Source organism: Scyliorhinus canicula, chromosome 7 (assembly GCF_902713615.1).
Source record: "Scyliorhinus canicula chromosome 7, sScyCan1.1, whole genome shotgun sequence".
Classification (NCBI taxonomy): Eukaryota; Metazoa; Chordata; class Chondrichthyes; order Carcharhiniformes; family Scyliorhinidae; genus Scyliorhinus; species Scyliorhinus canicula.
Window position 1 is genome coordinate 158,280,645 of NC_052152.1, and position 20,917 is coordinate 158,301,561.

The window sequence follows — 20,917 nt, forward strand, 5'->3', positions numbered from 1 at the left end:
AAAAAGTTTTATTTTAATAAAATAGAGTAACTGATTTTTTTTCCCCCAATTAAGAGATTAACATGGTGTGGAGGTGAGGGGACAGCCGTGTGGCTGGAAGGCTGAGAGGAAGACCAACAGGGCGATTCGCCAGCGGTCAGGTTTGGATTCTGACTGACCCAGTGCCCCTGGCTACTGACTCGGGTTCAGCCATTACGCCTCACCCCAACATCACCCAGCAACACCCTCAGCCTGGTGACATTTTGCCATCAGATGCCAGGCCTGGCGACACTTCTGCGCAGGCCCCTGTGGGTGGTGGTAGTGAGGTGTGCGACCTCAAATCAGAGGCTGCTCTTTCCCAGCCACAAATTCTGGAGAGAAGCACTGAGGGAGGAGTCAGCCTGGAGGGGCCTCCAGAAATATAGGTCTCCCTGGTGTGTGACCCTCTCTCCCACAAACGGCGTCACTCCAGGTTATTTTCCATAGATGTCACGTCCAGTCCCCGAAAGAAAATAGGCAGGGGAATAATGAGGAAATCCCAGCATCTGCTGCTGTCCCCCGAGGAGGGTGCTTCGGGGGTGGGCGGGACCCTAGAGCACCCATTCCTACCAGTACAATTTAGCACCCCGGACTTGTTCAATTTCTCAGGCGAGGGGGTCAGCGATAACCCCCTGCTTCTTAGCGGGTTATAATTTGAAGACCCTCTGACCCAACCAGTCTTCGGGCACCTCCGCCACCATCCCGGACCCGGAGTTATTTTTGGGGCCTTCCAGTGACCAGACGGCAGGGGCGGAGCAGGCATCTGCACCACCGCCTCTCGCTGGCACAGGGTCCCGGGAGGAGCCTGTGGAGATCCCGCCTGTTGATGATCCCGGTGGCGGGATCAAGGCAGGCCCTGGGGTGGTTGGTGAGCCCGTGTCGCCCGCCGCACTAGTGTGGTGGAGGATTCGGGCCCAGAGGGCGACTGTCCAAAGGCGGTCAGCCATCCAGTGTCAGGAGTGGAGGGTGCTCATGAGGCTCTCTGCAGTGGGGTACAGGGCTCACTCGTGCCTGACACTGTCGCCCGTCACCCCCTATGGGGGACTCCCGTAATCTGGCACATCATAATTGAAGGCATTCAGGCAGTGTCTTATTGGGCCTCCCTCCACCAACACCCCAGTTCCCTCCCTTCCCAGCATCCCCCTTCCTTTCCCTTCTGTTGGTACAGAGGCGAGGGTATCTGGTCTCTCCAGCGCAAAGTTTAGTGCTTGTACCATTTGTTTTTTGTAAAAATGTGTTGTAAACTGTTTTACTAATCAAAGTATCCCCCCCCCACTCCCCCTCGTACATTGGCACTGAGGGGAGGGTACCCTGTTTCTCCAACACAAAATTAGTGTTTGTACCGTTTGGCTTTGTAGATATATATTTTTTAACTGTTTTAATAAAAAGGTATGACTAATCCACCTAACCTGCACATCTTTGGGTTGTGGGGATGAACCCCATGCAGACACGGGGAGAATATGCAAACAGACAATGACCCAGGGCCAGGGTCGAACCCAGGTCCTCAGTGCCGTAGACAGCAGCGCTAACCACTGCTCCACCGTGCGCCCACAAAAAGTTTGGGGACAAGGCTTATTTTTGAAATTAGTGTATAGGTATAAAAAGCTGCATTAAAGACAGTTTGAAATTATTTTGCCATTTTATCTGTCGCAATAAATTACAATAGTTATAAAAGGTTATAGTTTAGGAAAATTACTGTGTAGGCGAACTAAGATAGGATAAAACTTTGAAAATATTCCACGTAAAGCCTTATCCCCTCAAAAGCAATGTTAAAAGATTAATTCCAATTATTTTGTTGAGCCCAAAATTTATGAGCCATTTTGTGAGGCATATTGGCAAGTGAATTATACTGCAGGTTATCAGTAGAAAATATTTTCAGTTTCACCAACAAACTGTCATACATGTTTTGGAGTAAAGTTTGCTGGACTGGATTCCCAGAAAATAGGCATGTTCACCTCAAGGAAGTGGCACTTTTGCTTTAGTAGGAATACCTGTGCAAAACAAACTCAAAATTGTTCCCATGATCCAAGCAATCATCTTGAGAAAAAATTATTTAAGCTATTTGCAAACATTCAGAGGCAATTTTGTGCACTGGCCAGCAATCAATGAAGACATTAGAATGCATCTCTACCTGCCAGCTCTGGGTTTCTTCAAAATAGCAGCTTTGAACTAGAACCAGGAGTACAACAGCATTTGTCTCCCTTCATCAGATACATTCCCCAAGCAAAAAGACAAGAGGCATTCTGCTTCTAGATCGCTGCTAGTGGTGCTCTAATCCCAGCAGCTGGGCGAGAATAGCCGACAGTCTAGAATTAGGCTCCCTTTGTGGGAGCCCTGGGCCTTTAGGGTGGGGGGAGGGGGAGGGGGGTCCTTCCTGATTTCACCCCTTCCCTCCCCAGCTATCCTAAAAAATGGAGGCTAGGTGGGAAATGGCACTTAAGTAGTCATTAATTGGCCACTAAGGGCCTGAATTGGGGCAAGGGCCAGTTTCACGTGTGAGGCCCTGCCTGCAAGGTCAGGGTGGGCTTCAGAACCTACCCTGGGGAAGGGGGGTGGGGGGGAAAGAGAAAGAGTTCAGCATTAAATTCTGGCCCTGGTGTTAGCTCAGCCCAATTCCATAATGGATGGAATGGCTGAGATAAGCAAAAATAACTCTCTTGTGAATACACATCCACCACTCTTGCCAGAATGCAAAGCAAATTAACATGCGTTTTTCAAAACCTAGCTAATTGAACTAAAGCTCAACAGAATTCCTCTGTAGTTCCAGATGTACAATATTAAATAGGGAAATTTGTAGATCTTCACAGTCACAATCCAATGTAGATTGATTGGACAAAGAGATTGCTCTTAACATTTCAAGTGTTACAAAAAGGGACAAGTTCAGACCCTATCGAGTTCAGACCTTGAATCTAAAGTTCAACAAGGCCTGTCCTAGAAAAATGTTTGCCATAAATGTAGAGGCTAATTGTGATCAGAATGCTCACCACGTTTTATATACAAAGGTTATTGCCAATTACCATATTCATATTATTAAAAGGATATGCTCAAATGTGTATGAAGATTTTTCTTTTTTTAAATCAAATCGTATTCTAAGTGGAAGGAAGGATCTGTACAAGGCCAATGTATCGTTGCCAAGCAGCTTGAATCCTTGTCTGTACTTCCAAATCAATTAGCACCTTTATCATGGGCTCAAGCCGATTCAGGCTTCCATGAAAATGTGCAGTATGTGCAGCAACTTCTCTTGCCACAAGCCTGCTCAGTTTGCTGCCATCCTGACCCCAATTTATAGCGCATAAATGTAGGCCACAAAGCACAGTGGCAGACTTGATAATTATATGTTGCCAGCATTCAGATCCAACTGCCCAAGGTATCCACAGTTTTGAGCTATTACATAACATTTGGAGAGTTACTTAACCATAAACCTAACTGAAGGATTTCCTAAAACATTACCTCTGAGAATTGAAATACCAAGGAGAATTAAAGTGAATCCTGGTGAGCTGTGGCATACCTTGTGAGTAGGTCCCAGGAAAAATAAATGCACCTCCAAGATTCTTGAAATGTACAAGAGAACTCTTGGGAGAAGTAACAAGTAGAACGGAGTTTATAGCATAACTCTTTAAAAACAGTAGTGTTAAGTTGGTGGTGCTTGCTCAGTTTCATTGTGTATACAACATAGTTTGTCTTTGTTTAAAAATATGAAATCTTTTGGTGCAATTTTGTCAGTTAATTACCAGTTGTTTGGATTTATTTTTAAACATTAATGATCTCCCTAACAGGATCATAACATGGAAAGAACCAAAATTGCAACCAATTTATCTAGAAACCCATTAACAGATCAGCAAATGACTTGTCCCCCACATTAGATCTCCCTCCTGTAATGACCCTAAAGCATTTCCTGTTTTATTGTGAACTGGCTTTTATTGAATAATAAACCTCCCATGTACAGAATAAAATGGCACTGCAGATTTGATATTAATGTTAAATCTATTTGAAATTTTAGAAGCTAAGTCAGGAGGATAAAAATGTAACTTCAGAATAATTATACACCTGCCATGCTTCATAAAACACAATATACGCATGAGAAAACATTTTTAAAAATCTTTCCTCAAGCATAACCAACAAAATAAGGAAAGTGGATTAGAAAATTGGGATAATAAGAATCATTACTTTTTCATGTTTGGAACCATGCTATTCTACAGTATGTACTCAGGACATCAAAAGGAAATACTGGAAACTGCAATACCATGTTTCCAAACAATTGATTTGAGTGCCTGGTCAGTTTGGTTTTAAGCAAAGCTTCATTTCTGTTAGAATTTCATCTACCCAACTCTGAAGGTTCTTAGCCGACATTTATAGCACAGAAGGAGGTTATATGTCTGTATCAGATTTTTGCTGTTGAAGCTGGTAGGGACGCTGACAATTTAGTCTATTTGATTTAGTTTTTATAAAGTCTGTGCACAACACAAGAATTTTATGCCTCATTTTTGGGTACCAACGCTGTTAATGATTTTTCTGGCTCAATTCCATGTTCACATTATTAGCAGCTCAGAGAGCATTCTCATTGTTTTTTAAAAAAAACACAGCCAGCACAGAATACTCTCTGGTAATGAATATCAAAATAGTTCTTTGCAAACGTATAAGAAGTCATTTTTAGTGAGCTAATGTAGCCTATAGGTATTGTTCATGCATTATTTTAGTTGGTCTGTTTTGAGCCATAATTATAACATTTACTGTTCCTTTAAAGTTGAGCAGTATACTTGATCTCAAAACCAGAGGACAGGACATTGTGCATCAGCCTCTGCAACGTGCATTTTTAGAAGGAATTAAATAATTAGAAAATCATCAGGAATAAATTGAAATCTACAATTATTCCTAATCCCATTTTGCTGTGCAGTTATTGTGGATTAAACATACTAGGTATCAAAAGTGTTTAATACCTCACCAATTACATGCACCAAAATCTAAAATGGTGGGAGGGGTGGAGGGGGGAAAACAACAATGCTGAAGGGGTTAAGTCTAAAAATTAAAACGATCAGTTCTAGGAATTGTACCATAAACAGTTAGACCATGTGTGTTTCGACAATGAATAAATGATTAGGTCACCACTCAGATAGGGCAATGATCGTCACCATTCTTTTTCTTAGTTATATATTTTTGGGAGAGAGAGCTTTTATGTTTCCCCTTTCTAAAAGTTGTGTTTCTCCGAAAATATTTAAAAATACATGTACACAAGTGGAAAGGAACAGGCCCCAGCAGTGAAAATTTCACTACTCCCATCAATTTCAAATTTTGTATTCTTATATTATGCTGCTTATTTCATGCATGCAGCAGTTTGAAAATTATAATGAAAAGTTACTTTATAGCATAAAATCATATAGCATATAACCATAACAGGTTGCCCTAATAACAAGTATCACTGTCACCCTTGGTGCAGGTTAAAAAAAACCTATAGTGTAATAACAGTGCCATCTTCCTCCATGCTTCGCCTAATCACATCCTCCTTTTCCACAGGATCCATTTTTGTGGCAGCAGCTAATGTGTGTATATTTCCTTCGCTGCTGGCAACAGAACCATTCGGTGTTAACCCATGATAATTGTCACTTTTTGATAAGGATACTATGCTAGCATTGGCTGATGGTGCCACTGGAATGTGCTGTGGCTCATCACTGCCCTCGATGACTATGTCTGTTTCTTCATCACTGTCCACTTCTGAATGGAAATTCTGCATAACATGTGGAGATGCCATAAAAGTGGGATGGCTGGTACCACTGTCAGTGGACTGGCCTGAACTACCAGAAGTCCGACTGATCCTCACATTATTTCTTTGATTCGCTGGTTTCACAGTTATGATAAGATTATGGCTATTTGCAATCATCATATCAGTCACCTGATCAAGGCTTTTACCAGATACTTCAATGCCATTCACCTCAAGAACTTCATCATTCACAGCCAACAGACCAGTGCTTTCAGCCAATCCCCCCTGTACCAATCTAGAGATGAAAATTCCAGGGACCTTTTCAAGCCCGTGGGGAGTTACTCGGACACTTGAGCCATCACGTATATAGAATCCTAGTGGTTTATCAGACCCATGTTTATATAGCCGCACTCTTCGATGGGTTTCTGGAAGAACATCCACATCAATGATCGAAGACACTGGGCGGAAATCACGCGGCAAGCTGATGGCAATTGGAGGTTTCTTTCGGTTGTCAGGGCGCAGAACATTTGACAAGACGTTCTTTTTCCGGGTTAAAGTGTCTGTGCCAAAAGCACTGTAATCAGCATCCTCTGCAAAAACAACATTAATAATGAGTACTGTAATGCTTCACAACTCATTTAATGTAAAATGTGTAAATCATCTGTGACAACTTCAAGTAAAAAACAGTGTCCAAGGAAAACATTTCTACATTAAAATTGATGGTTAATCATAACCCTATGATAGTTCAATGTTCATTCACCAACTTTCATTTTCTGCATTTACATGAGGAAACCTGTTTAACCAGATTGTGTTGGCAAAATTCTGGAACTACGATCCTTTGGCTGATTTTTTTTTTAAAACCCAAAATATTTGCTTGTATACATGGTTTTTTTTCTTTGACAACAATTTCCTGCAAATGCAAACTCCTCTTTACTATTTCTGTTAAGAATATTTTTAGTAATTCCAAAAATGCTGCTAGCTCCTTCGTTTTCTGATCAAGTCCTTGCTACAGAATGTGCAAATTGATAGTGTATTGACAGTATTGCTTTAAGACATTTACAGTGCAAATAAATCACTGCTGTACTCAGAAGCTGCTAAAGAGGAGACAAATCAGTTTAAAAGTTGTAACATTTCTATTATGATTAAGTCTATATATTACCTTAAAAGAGATTATAGAGTGATTATAGAGTGAAAAAGTTGCACCACATTGAAGTGTAAGCCAATTGTTTCACATGGTGATTATCCAATTCCAGTCTTCAAAAAGTTCAGAAATCAAATCCTGCATAGAACATACAGTGCAGAAGGAGGTCATTCGGCCCATCAAGTCTGCACCGTTGAAGGAGCTAGGGCTTTTTCCTCTAGAACGGATAAGGCCAATGTTTAAGGGATCTGATAGATGAGATGCAGTTCCATTTGTGGAAGAGTCTACGAAGACCCGTATTAAATAACACAGGTCATTAATAAAAAGCCAATAAGGAATTCAGGAAAGACCTTTTTACCCAGAGAATGTGAAACTTGGCACCACATGGAGTAGTTGGATCAAATAGCATAGATGTATGAAAGAGGAAGGTGTAAAAGAGTATGCTGATAGGGTCAGGTGAGTAGGGTGGGAGAAAGCTTATGTGGAGGGGGGCATAAATTGGCTCAGCCAGATGGTCAGTTTCTCTTCTGTAAATTTCGATGCATTACCATTCCAATTTGTATGCAATAACATTTAGCGTAGTTGGTTTGTATGCAATAAGTCAGGAGTTTGCTTACAATGAAGAAAATAATAAATCAACTGGCTTTCAGTGTAGCTGCTCATGAGCTAGTTCAAGCATAAATATAATCACATTCTTTGGAACTTTTTACATGTTACCATTTCTTTTATCACTACCAACATTAAAAAAAACTAGCCAAATCACGTTTTAGTAGCTGTACTACTAATCAACAAAAACATTGATTTAAATTGATCTCAAATTTAAACAAAGGGCAAGGGAAAGACAAAGCTTGCCTTGAGAGAAAAATTTCGAATGAGCCAGAGAAGAACAAAATCAAACGAAGGAAATAAATTTTAAAAAGGACGAATGAACTTAAAATCCAACTTTAAAAAAATGTAGATTCTGCTTTCACTATACTGGTTAGGAGTACATGCCTCCCATCATGCCAACCTGTATGGCTAAGACCACCGTGCCAAAGAATAACCGCAGAGGCCTGGACAGCAGGACTGGAACCAACACGCTACCATTAAAAAGCACTTCATCATAGATCCCGCAGCCTGCACATCCAGCTTCAACCTGCCATGTCAACATTGGGTACTCAACATTTTCTGCACTGGCCAAGGCCTTTGTGCAGCAAATCAGCATAAGCGTGAACCCAGGCTGCAACCTTGGCCCACCCCAATCAATGACTCATATCACTTAAGACTGCTCCTTGACAAAATTCAGCAGAGGACTCAAAAAGAGACTCTATTTTACTACTGCGGAAGCTACGTCTGGCTTGGTGATTACTGCACACGCCGAAGAAAAAAAAAACTTGCTGCAAATCCAACTTTTGGGCAGAAATGCTTTCAGCAGGGCCATGTCAGGGGTGCAGCAGGCTCTGACCAGACTGGAGGAGAAATTGGATGCCCAAGGGGAGAAAGTGGAAGCCCAGGAGGCGACCATTAAGGAGCTGGAGAAAGCAGCGACCGACATGAGCGACCGGGTCATGGCCCTGGAGAGGGAAGCGGCGAGACTGGGCGCAACACAAGGGAGCCTGAAGGGCAGGGTAGATGACCAGGAAAACCGCTCGAGAAGGCAAAATGTAAGGATAGTGGGCCTGCCAGAGGGGATAGAGGGTAGAAACCCCACAGCATACGTGGCTGAGATGCTGGGCAATTTAGTGGGGAAGACAACTTTCCACAACCCACCAGAATTGGGCAGAGCGCATCGGTCGCTGCACCCGAAGCCCAAGACAGGGGACCACCCAAGAACAGTCATAGCTAAACTGCACAGATACCAGGATAGGGAGACAATCGTGCGCTGGGTCAGGAAAAATAGAGCCTGCAAATAGGAAGGCCACGCCATTCGAATTTATGAGGATCTGGGGGCAGATATAGCCAGGAGACGGGCTGAGTTCAACAGGGCGACAGCAGATCTCCACAGGAGCAACGTGCGTTTTGGTATGCTGTACCCAGCGAAACTCTGGGTCACATATCAAAACAGGGTGCACTTCTTTACAGCCCCCGCTGAGGCAAACAGGTTCATCGAAGAGCACGGGCTGGAAACCCACCAGCGAGGGTAGGGATGAGGGGCACCTTGCAAGGGGCAACGACACGCCGACGGGGGGTGGGTAGGGGCGAGGCAAGGCCAGGCCCCCCCGCCCCCGCCACGGCAAGACCACCCAGAACAAAGAGCAAACCACTGCCCGTGGGACCGCTCCAGTTGGGAGGCCAGGCCCCAGCGCGAGGGAACAAGAGGAATGGAGAAGGGAGAGCAAGCGGGAGGGGTGCAGGGTAGGATGGGGGAAGTACGGGCAGAAAACGTAAAGGCCAGGCGGGGGAGAAGCGAGACAATAACACCCGAGAGGGGGGCCAACGTACTAGCAGGAAAGCTAGCGCCGGGGGCACGCAACAAAGCAGGGCCGCAGCGCACCCTCAACAGGGGGGGAAGGCGCCAGGCAGGGGATAGGGGGGAACACTCATCAGAGCCAGGAGAGCAAAGGGGGACAGGAATAGGGGAAAGAGGGGCAAAGGAGGAGAATACGGGGGAGGAGGGAGAAGGGAGAGACCGGGGGGGGGGGGGGGGGGTACACGGGGAGCAAGAGACCGGGGAGGGGAGATGCAGGGAAGGAGGGACAAAGGAGGCAAGAAAAGGAACAGGACTACAAAGTGCCACAACCAAGGGCCCGAAACAAGGAACTGCTACAAGCACCCACCCAGTACGGTCTTTGGGCGAAGGGAGGCCATGGAGTGCAGGGGACTACCTGCATGGCGGACACATAGTGGACGGCAATGGCAGGTGCCCCCGGGACAAGGGGAAACCCAAGAGCGCAAAGACCCGACCGCGTAGAGAGAGCAGCAACAGCGGCCATCCTGGACAGCCCCCCAACAAAGGGAAACCCCGGAGGGCAGGGGCGCGTCCACCAGATAAGTATGGTTAATCCCACAGGAGCGAGGGGGCAGAAGCCCCCCACCAGGATAGTCACCTGGAACGTAAAGGGACTTAACTGCCCAGTGAAGAGATCCAGAGTCCTCACCCACCTCAGAAATATAAAGGCCGACATAGTCTTCCTCCAAGAGACGCACCTGAGGGAGCAGGATCAAATGCGGGTAAGGAAGGGCTGGGTGGGACAAACCTACCATTCCTGCTATGGGACAAGGGCCAGGGGGGTAGCGACCTTGATCGGCAAGAAGACGATGTTTAGGGCGACAAGGACGGTTACAGACCCGGGGGGGGGGGGGGGGACGGTACGTCATGGTCAGCGGGGCCCTGGATGGGGCACCGGTGGTACTAGTCAACGTGTACGCGCCCAACTGGGACGACACGAGTTTCATCAAAAAGACCATGGCAAAAATCCCAGACATAACGACGCATCGACTAATTATGGGGGGGGACTTCAACTGTGTACAGGACCCAAAGAAGGACAGATCAAACCCCAAAACGGGGAAAACCTCAAGCATGGCAAGGAAACTCAGTCACTTTATGGAGCAGATGGAAGCGGTGGACCCCTGGAGGTTTGCCCACCTGGAGGAGAAGGAATTCTCCTTCTTCTCCCCAGTACACAACGTATACACCAGAATTGACTTCTTTGTGGTGGGGAAGACGGTGCTTCCAGGGATAGACAAAGTGGAGTACTCCGCAATTGTGATATCAGACCACGCTCCACATTATATGGACGTGCGGCTAGAGACGGGAAGGGCCCAGCGCCCCACATGGAGGTTGGACGGTGCCTTACTAGCTGACAAGGCCTTCAGCGAAAGGATAGTGCGGGCCATAGCAGAGTACACGGAGAACAACCAAAATGGGGAGGTCTCTCCCTCCACGTTCTGGGAAGCGCTAAAGGCCGTACTAAGAGGGGAAATCATCGCTTTCAAAGCACAAAGAGATAGGGAGGAAAGGGTGGCTAGGCAGCAGCTGGTCGACTCCATACTAGAGGTAGACCGTAAATACTCCGAGGCCCCGACCAAAGAGCTCCTGGCAGAGAGGAAAGAACTACAAAGGAACTTTGACCTGCTCTCCACCAGGAAAGCAGTGCACCAACTCCGCCAGGCGTGCAGGACCCTGTATGAACACGGAGATAAAGCCAGCCGCCTGTTGGCACACCAGCTGAAAAAGCAGGCAGCCACCAGAGACATTGCACAAATCAGGGGTACCGGAGGCACGTTGGAAACGGAACCAGAAAGGATTAACAAAATCTTCATGGCCTTCGACCAAGAGCTGTACACCTCAGAGCCCCCAAGGGGGGAGTCTGGGATAAAACGGTTCCTTGATGGACTGGACATTCCAGTCGTGGGGGAGGGCAGAAAACGGGGCCTGGAAGCACCACTAGCACTGGGAGAGATCATGGACAGCATTAGTTCCATGCAGATGGGGAAGGCGCCAGGACCGGACGGATTCCCGGCGACCTTCTACAAAAAATTTGCGACAGCGCTGGTCCCGCACCAGCGGGAGATGTTCAAAGACTCGCTAGCTAGGGGCACACTGCCACCCACGCTAGCACAGGCCTCAATCTCGCTGATACCTAAGAAAGACAAAGACCCAACAAAATGTGGGTCATACAGACCCATCTCACTGCTGAATGCAGACGCCAAAATACTGGCCAAAATCCTAGCCAAAAGGCTAGAAGACTGTGTACCTGAGGTGGTCACAGAGGACCAGACGGGCTTCGTCAAAGGAAGACAGCTTCCCTCGAACATCAGGCGCTTGCTGAACGTGATAATGACCCCCTCCGGGGAGAGAACACAAGAGGTGATAGTCTCCCTGGACGCAGAAAAGGCCTTCGACAGAGTCGAATGGAAATACCTCAGAGGTACTGGAGCGGTTTGGGCTTGGAATAGGGTTCACCTCTTGGGTAAAGCTCCTATACAACGCTCCCATGGCGAGCGTACGGACCAACAACACCAACTCCCAATACTTCCAACTGCACAGGGGCACCAGACAAGGATGCCCACTGTCCCCACTGCTGTTCGCCCTAGCGATCGAACTGCTAGCAATCGCGCTCAGGGCAGCAAAAAGTTGGAGGGGGATCCGAAGGGGAGGCAGAGAGCACAGAGTCTCACTCTATGCAGATGACCTGCTCCTCTACATTTCGGACCCACAGAGCAGCCTGGACGGGATCACTGTGCTCCTGAAAGAGCTTGGAGCCTTCTCGGGCTACAAACTCAACATGAGCAAAAGCGTGATCTTCCCAGTACACCCGCAAGGGAGGGAGGGGGGGGGGGGGGGGGGGCAGCACTAACGGGATTGCCGTTTGAACAAGCCAGACACAAATTCCGCTACCTGGGGATCCAAATAGCCCATGACTGGAAAGGGATCCACAAATGGAACCTCACCAGACTGCCGGAGGAAGTAAAAAAGGACCTGCAAAGATGGAACACACTCCCACTCTCCCTCGCGGGGAGAGTCCAGACGATCAAAATGAACGTACTGCCCAGGTTCCTCTTCCTGTTTAGATCCATCCCGATCTACATCCCCAAGGCCTTTTTCAAAGCGCTGGACAAACTAATCATGGCGTTCGTATGTGGGGGTAAAAATTCTAGGATCCCAAAGAAGGTCCTACAAAAAACAAAATCCAGGGGGGGGGGGGCGAGCCCTCCCAAACCTACAATTCTACCACTGGGCGGCAACAGCCGAGCGAGTAAGGGGATGGATACAGGAGCCAGAGGCCGAGTGGGTGCGCGCGGAGGAGGCCTCCTGTGTGGGGACCTCCCTCCGGGCCCTCGCCACGGCAGCACTCTCATCCCCACCCAAAAAACACTCCAGCAGCCCGGTGGTGATAGTCACCCGCCAATCCTGGAACCAACTGCGGCAGCAATTTGGCCTGACCAAAATGTCTGACAAAGCTCCCATCTGCAACAACCATAGGTTCACACCAGCACTGACTAACGCCACCTTCAAAAGGTGGAGGCAGGACGGAGGGACACTGACAGTCAGGGACCTATACACGGACGGCAGGATCGCAACACTGGACGAACTGACAGAGAAATTTCGGCTAGCCAGGGGGAACGATCTACGGCACCTGCAGCTCAAACACTTCTTACGAAAGGAGACAAGGACGTACCCACAACCGCCACGACAGACACTATTGGAAGACCTACTTGGCGCAAGTATCCTAGATAAAGGGAACTGTAGTGACATGTACGACCGACTGACAGAAAGGGCCGACACCCTACTGGACGCAACAAGAAAGAAATGGGAGGAGGACCTGGGGATTGAGATAGGATGGGGACTCTGGAGCGAAGCACTGCATAGGGTCAACTCCACCTCCACGTGCGCAAGGCTCAGCCTGACGCAGCAAAAAGTGGTACATAGAGCCCACCTAACAAGAACCCGTATGAGTAGGTTCTTTCCGGAGGTGGAGGATAGATGTGAATGGTGCCAAGTAGACCCGGCCAACCACGCCCACATGTTCTGGTCTTGCCCCAGACTGGAGGAGTACTGGACAGCCTTCTTCGAGGCAATGTCCAAAGTGGTGGGAGTGAGGGTGGAGCCATTCCCAAAAGTGGCAGTCTTCGGGGTCTCGGACCAGCCAGATCTATTCCTGGGGAGGAGGGCGGACGCCCTTGCCTTTGCCTCCCTGATCGCCCGCCGTAGAATCCTGTTTGGCTGGCGGTCAGCAGCACCACCCAGAGCTGCAGACTGGCTGTCCGACCTCTCGGAATCTCTCCAAATGGAGAAAATCAAATTCTCCATCCGAGGGTCAGACGACGGCTTCCACAGAACGTGGGAGCCATTCACGCGACTGTTCCGGGACCTGTTTGTGGCCAACGAACAAGAGGAAGAATAGCCAGGTAGCCAAGAATCAGAAGAACTTAGTCAAGAATCAGGGGAGGGTAGCCAAGGCTTGAAAGGGAGAGAAAGGCGAACCACGGGGGGGGGGGGGACAGCTGAGCTTGAGGAGGGAGGGGCGAACCGTGGAGGGGGGGGACAGAAGAGGAGAACCAATAGGATGGGGCGGGGGGGGGGGCAGGAAAACAGGAGCCAGAAGGAGGGCACGGGGTGCCAAAACATGCATGACATCTCCAAGAGCGGGGAACAAGGAGGTTGGGGATGGAGGACGGGAGGAGCAGTGGAGGCAAGCGGGGGACGGCGGCGAGAGCCGTCCGGGAGAGGGGGGCGCCAGCGGCATGCAACCCGGCCAGGTGTCGCACACTGTGGTTCCCCGGCACCCAAATGTATATTTGCTCCCCCCCAGTCGCCGCCACCCCTGCCCCCCCTTCCCACCCCCCCCCCGCAAACAGTCGCGAACTTACGTGGTGTAAATAATTCGGCCAGATGCACAGAGCTGCCGCTGTCGAGCTGGTGCACAGTACCCTACCAGTTAGTCTATTTCATAGTTTATTGTATTCTAAGTTGGGGTGTGCCCTTCTCTTCTAAATATGTGTGTGTGTATATATATATATATATATATATATATATGTTTCTTATTCTGTGTACATAACGGTAATTATACCTTGTTCAAAAACCCAATAAAAACATTTATTAAAAAGAAAGAAATGCTTTCAGGACAGAGATTACGAGGGATTGTACCGGTCGGAACCTCCGAGGGGGAGAGAGGGGATGGAGAGCTTCATGAACAGGCTATGTTTCCCAAGGGTTCAAGAGAGGCTGGTAGAGGTGCTGGGTGCGCCGATAGAGTTGGAGGAGCTAGTCAGGGGGATCGGACAAATGCAGTCAGGTAAGGCCCCGGGGCCGGACGGGTTCCCGGCGGAATTTTACAAAAAATATGCGGACCTGGTGGGTCCCCTGTTGGTGCGAACCTTCAATGAGGCATGGGAGGGGGGGGGGGGGCTTTGCCCCCGACGATGTCGCGGGCACTGATCTCTTTGATCCTAAAACGGGATAAGGACCCCTTGCAGTGCGGATCATATAGGCCTATCTCGCTCCTTAACGTAGACGCTAAGTTGCTGGCGAAGATCCTGGCTACCAGGATAGAGGATTGTGTGCCAGAGGTAATTCACGAAGATCAGACAGGATTTGTCAAGGGGCGGCAGCTCAACACGAATGTGCGGAAACTGCTCAATGTTATCATGATGCCGGCAGTGGAGGGAGAGGCGGAGATAGTGGTGGCGCTGGACGCAGAGAAAGCGTTTGATAGAGTTGAGTGGGAGTACCTGTGGGAGGTGCTGGAGAGGTTTGGATTTGGGGAGGGATTCATCAAATGGGTGAGGCTGCTTTACGCGGCTCCAATGGCGAGTGTAGTCACAAATGGAAGGAGATCGGAGTACTTTAGGCTCTATCGTGGGACCAGGCAGGGGTGTCCCCTGTCCCCCCTGCTCTTTGCACTGGCGACTGAACCGCTGGCCATGGCGTTGAGGGAGTCAGGAAAATGGGGGGGCTGGTGCGGGGTGGGGAGGAGCACCCGGTATCGCTGTATGCGGACGACCTGCTGTTATATGTGGCGGACCCAGAGGGGGGAATGCTGGGGGTGATAGAGCTGTTAGCAGAATTTGGGGGCTTCTCGGGCTACAAGCTAAATTTAGGAAAGAGCAAGGTATTTGTAGTGCACCCGGGAGATCAAGAGGAGGGAATTGGGAGGCTCCCTTTCAGGAGGGCAGTGAAGAGTTTCAGGTACCTGGGGGTGCAGGTGGCCAAGAGTTGGGGGGCTCTCCATAAGCTTAACTTCACCAGACTAGTGGAACAGATGGAGGAGGAATTTAAAAGGTGGGACATGGTGCCGCTATCGCTGGCGGGCAGAGTGCAATCCGTCAAAATGACAGTTCTCCCGAGGTTCTTGTTCCTCTTCCAGTACTTGCCCATCTTTATCCCTAGGGCCTTTTTTAAAAGGGTGACCAGCAGCATCATGGGATTTGTTTGGGCGCATGGCACCCCAAGGGTGAAGAGGGTTTTCTTGGAGCGGGGTAGAGATGGGGGGGGGGGGGGGGGGGGGGGCTGGCGTTGCCCAACCTCTCGGGGTACTACTGGGCGGCCAACGTGTCGATGGTGCGTAAGTGGGTGATGGAGGGGGAGGGGGCAGCATGGAAACGGATGGAGAGATCTTGTGGGGATACAAGCCTGGGGGCCCTGGTAACGGCGCCGTGGCCGCTCCCTCCCACGAGGCATACCACGAGTCCGGTGGTGGCGGCTACCCTCAAGATTTGGGGGCAGTGGAGGCGACATAGCGGAGCTCGATGGAGGCTCCGTTAAGGGGGAACCATAGGTTCGTCCCAGGGAACATGGATGGGGGATTTCAGGGATGGTACAGAGCTGGCATTAGACAGTTGAGGGACCTGTTTATCGACGGAAGGTTTGCAGGCCTGGGGGAGTTGGAGGAGAAATTTGGGCTCCCTCCGGGAAACATGTTTAGCTATCTGCAGGTAAAGGCATTTGCTAGACGGCAGGTGGAGGGATTCCCTGCGCTCCCCGCGAGGGGGGCGAGTGACAGGGTGCTTTCGGGGGTCTGGGTCGGGGAGGGGAAGATATCCGATATCTACAAGCTTATGCAGGAGGTGGAAGAGGCGTCAGTAGAGGAGCTGAAAATGAAGTGGGAGGGGGAACTGGGGGAACAGATCGAAGACGGGACATGGGCTGATGCCCTGGAGAGGGTAAATTCTTCCTCCTCATGTGCGCGGCTTAGCCTCATCCAATTCAAGGTGCTGCATAGGGCCCACATGACTGGGACGAGGATGAGTAGGTTCTTTGGGGGTGAAGATAGGTGTGTCAGGTGCTCGGGGAGTCCAGCGAACCATGCCCATATGTTCTGGGCATGCCCGGCACTGGAGGAGTTCTGGAAGTGGGTGGCGAGGACGGTGTCAAGGGTGGTGGGATTCAGGGTCAAGCCAGGATGGGGACTCGCGATCTTTGGGGTTGGGGTAGTGCAGGAGGCGAAAGAAGACGGTTTGCTGGCCTTTGCGTCCCTAGTAGCCCGGCGAAGGATCTTGCTACAATGGAAGGACGCGAGGCCCCCAAGTATGGAGACCTGGATCAATGACGGGCTTTATTAAGCTAGAGAAGGTCAAATTCGCACTGAGGGGATCGGTGCAAGGGTTCTTTAAGCGGTGGCAACCTTTCCTCGACTTTCTGGCTCAACGATAGGGTACTGGGGCAGTAGCAGCAGCAACCCGGGTTGGGGGGGGGGGGGGGGGGGGGGGGGGGGACGATGACTATGTTTGTTTATTTTATTTAAATTTGATTTATTTAATTTTAATTTATGGTTAAGTTTTCTTGTTGGGGGGGGGGAAGTGTGATACATGTGATTTTACGGTTTGGGGGGATTTGTGGGTGTTGTGGGGCAGTTACTTGCATATTATTACTTGTTATATTTTTATATTTTCTGTAAAAAATTCCAATAAAAATTATTTTTTTTAAAAAGGACAGAGATTACAACATTAAAAATGTTTTAATGGATTATTCCCAAAATACAAATGGATAAAACCACTCCTGTAGTCCATCAACAATTGTCTCATCACAGCTTCCAGATCCAGTTACACTCGTACTCATGTATCATTAAGTTTTTGTTTAAAATGTGTACTATAAAATGATAGGCCAGCTGACATACTTAAATGGTGAATGGTGATCTCTCCCAAGGTACTGTCCCCCTCTTGGCTTAAAATTTTCTATCACCCTCATTTTTAAAAAACCTTTATCCGCCCATCCTTACAAACTACACCCCATCTCTAAATGCTTTTCTTCTCCAAATTCCTTGAATGTCTGAAAGCAATCATGGAGCTCCTAAGAGAGTTTGGAATCTACTCAGGTTACAAACTCATCCTGGGCAAAAGTGAGGCATTCCCAGTGAACCCAAACGGGGGAGGGACAGAGCTGGAGGGACTCCCATTCAAAATAGCCCAAAACAGATTCAAATACCTGGGGATCCAAATAGCCAGAGACTGGACACAGATCCACAAGGGGAACCTGACCACCTGGTGGAGGAAGTCAAAAAGGACCTACAGAGGTGGGACGCACTCCCATTCTCCCATGGTGGTGGTGGGGGGGGGGGGGGGGGGGGGGGGGGGGGGGGGGAGACGATCACAATGAACATGCTGTCAAGGTTCCTCTACCTGTTTAGGTCCATAATGATCTTCATCCCAAAGGCCTTCTTCCAGAACCTAGATAGCTTAATTATGATGTATGTGTGTGTGTGCGCGCGCATATGTGTGTGTATGTATGTATGTATAGGGCGAATTATCTTTGGCCCGCGAGATAATATCTAAATACTTTTTTTTAAAATTCAGATTAGCCAATTATTTTTTCCAATTAAGGGGCAATTTAGCGTGGCCAATCCACCTACTCTGCACATTTTTGGGTTGTGGGGGCGAAACCCACGCAGACACGGGGAGAATGTGCAAACTCCACACGGACAGTGACCCAGAGCCGGGATCGAACCTGGGACCTCAGCGCCGTGAGGCGGTTGTGCTAACCACTAGGCCACCGTGCTGCCCTAATAATATCTAATTACTATTAAAGCTGGCCCCAGCAATTGAAGCGCCTATGGCGTATGATATGGCTGATGCCGAGTTTATTCAGGTATAGTGTGAATCACAAAGTGTTGGCCTGTGGAAAAATGTTTTCATTAGAAATTACTCTGGAAAAGCTCCAGATAAAGCAATAAGAAATAAATGCAACTAATTTTTTTATTTATTTAATATTGTTTTTATAGGCAATAACCTAAGCTTTATTAGTTCCAGGTTCAATAAGTTCATTTCAATAAGTTTTGCAAAAAAACATTGAACCAGTCCGGCCCTCGACTTGTCCCGATTTTTAAATTTTGGCCCACGGAGTATTTGAGTTTGACACCCCTGGTATAGGGGGGGGGGGGGGGGGGGGGGGGTGTGTGCAAGAATCCAAGAGCCCCCAAATCAACATTGCAGAGGAGGATAATTAAGGGAGGCCTGGCACTGCCAAACCTACAATATTACCACAGGCAGCAACAGCAGAAAGAGTGAGGGATGGGTGCATGAACGCAAAGGAGTGGGTACAGATGGAGGAGGCCTCCTGCAAGGGAACGATCCTCCAGGCCCTGGACACGACAGCACTCACATCCCGCTCGGCAAAATACACAGAGCCCAGTGGTGATGGCCACACTGAAAATGTGGGGCCAACTGAGACAGCATTTTGGGCTGACCGGGGTGTCCTCATGGCCCCCATCTGCGGTAACCACAGATTCCCGCCAGCCATGCTAGACACAACATTTTAAAAATGGAGACAGGACGGGGGAACGCTGACAGTTAGGGACTTCTACGTAGGGCACAGGCTAGTGACGCAGAACGAACTGACAGAGGAATGGAAATTGCTGACAGGACAGGAAATGAGACACTTGCAAATAAAACACTTTCTTCGTAAAGAGACAGCAGGATACCCCAGGGCCCCGGAGCCCACAGTGTTAGAGGACCTGATGACCACAGACAGTGAGGGGGGGGGAGACTGTGGGAAAATATACGGATAGCTACTGGACAGAGCCCGAACACCACTGGAGGAGACCAGATGGAAATGGGAGGACGAACTGGGGACAGAAGTGGGGTGGGGACTCTGGAACGAAGCACTGAGCAGGGCCAACTCCACCTCCTCAAGCCTCAGCCTCCTGCAGTTTAAAGTGGTGCAGAGAGCACACCTAACCAGAACCGGAACGAGCAGGTTCTTCCAGAGGTGGAGGTTAAATGTGAACGGTGCTAGATGGGCCTGGCCAACCACAACCACAAGTTCTGGGCAGGCCCCAAACTTGCTGGGTTCTGGACAGCCTTCTCCGAGGCAACGTCCAAGGTTCTGGGGGTGGGCGTGAGGGTGAAACTATGCCCAAATGTGGCAATCTTCAGGGTATCAGAGCAGCCAGAGCTACATGTGGGGAAGAGGGCCGACGCCCTAGCTTTCGCTTCCCTAATCACCTCCTTCTATGCTATAAATGTCGGTTAAGAACCTTCTGCACTGTAAATTCTATGATATGCCAGAGAATCCTGCTTGGCTGGCGATCAGCAGTACCACCCAGAGCTGCAGGCTGGCTAGCTGACTTGCGGAATTTCTCCACCTCGAGTGGATAAAATACGCCATCCGAGGGTCTGAGGAAGGCTTCCTTACTGCATGGGGGCAATTTGTCGGTCTGTTCCAAAACTTGTTTGAGGCCAACAGCCTGTAGAGGGGGAACTGGAAGGATTAGAGAGGAGAAAGAACAAAAGACAAGGAGGAACGCCAGGGAAGCACAACCCAGGGGGAAGGAGGCAGAGAGTCGGAGACGGACAAAGAGGGGCAACACGGGGAGGGCAACCCCCCCCCCCTCCTCCTCATTCATCCACATAAAAAAAAGCCGACAAAGGGAGGAGAAGTGTGGTGCACAGGGAGGGGTTAGGGGACGTGCCGAACTAGACGGCAGCAATATGTAAATAAAGTAATGTAAGACAAAAGCCTTTTTTTGTAATACTGTACAATAAATAAACATGAAGGTCAATGTACATAATGTTGAAAATGGCAATAAAAAAGATATATACAAAATCCTTGAATGTGCTACCTCTCAAACCAGTGTCTAACTTACCACGTTTGAATCCCTCCAAGTCACTCACCACGCTGACTTTATATTGCCATTCCTTCGCTGTCGCTGGGACAAAATCCTGGAACTCCCTCCCTAACAGTGGGTGTATATTCATCAAGGACTGCAGCGGTTCAAGGAGGCAACTTACCACCACCTACTGAAGGGCAAGTAGGGATTGGCAATAAATGCTAGCCCAACCAGCGATGCACACATCCCGTAAATTAATTAAAATAAAAAATGTTAAATCAGGTTTCTGACCTTGCCATAGTACCAAAATAGGTCTAAAGTGTCAAATGACATCCTAAGTGACTGTGGCAAAGGCAAGATATTCCCCTCCTTGTCCTTCTCAACCTGTCTGACAACACTTTCACTCTGACATCTTGGCACCATGGTCCAAGCTGGGTGACACTGTACTCACCTGGTTCTATTCAACAACTGTAGAATCACATGCCATCTGCTCCTGCGATGTTAACCTCTGGTATCCTTGCCATGACCCCCCCCCCCCCCCTTTATTTCTCATCTGAACCTCTTTGTGATATGACATCACCCAAAATAAGTTTACAC

General features: G+C 48.8%; 1 protein-coding gene across 1 annotated transcript in view; it reads right to left on the reverse strand.

Annotated features, from left to right (window-relative positions):
- Positions 1–3,100: 3,100 nt before the first annotated feature.
- pard6b (par-6 partitioning defective 6 homolog beta (C. elegans)) overlaps positions 3,101–20,917 on the reverse strand; it is a 76,750-nt gene continuing 58,933 nt past the window's right edge. The window contains exon 3 of the mRNA XM_038803145.1: positions 3,101–6,303. Within this exon, the coding sequence (XP_038659073.1) occupies positions 5,465–6,303 (839 nt within the window). The 3' untranslated portion in view covers positions 3,101–5,464. The remainder of the gene's footprint in view (positions 6,304–20,917) is intronic.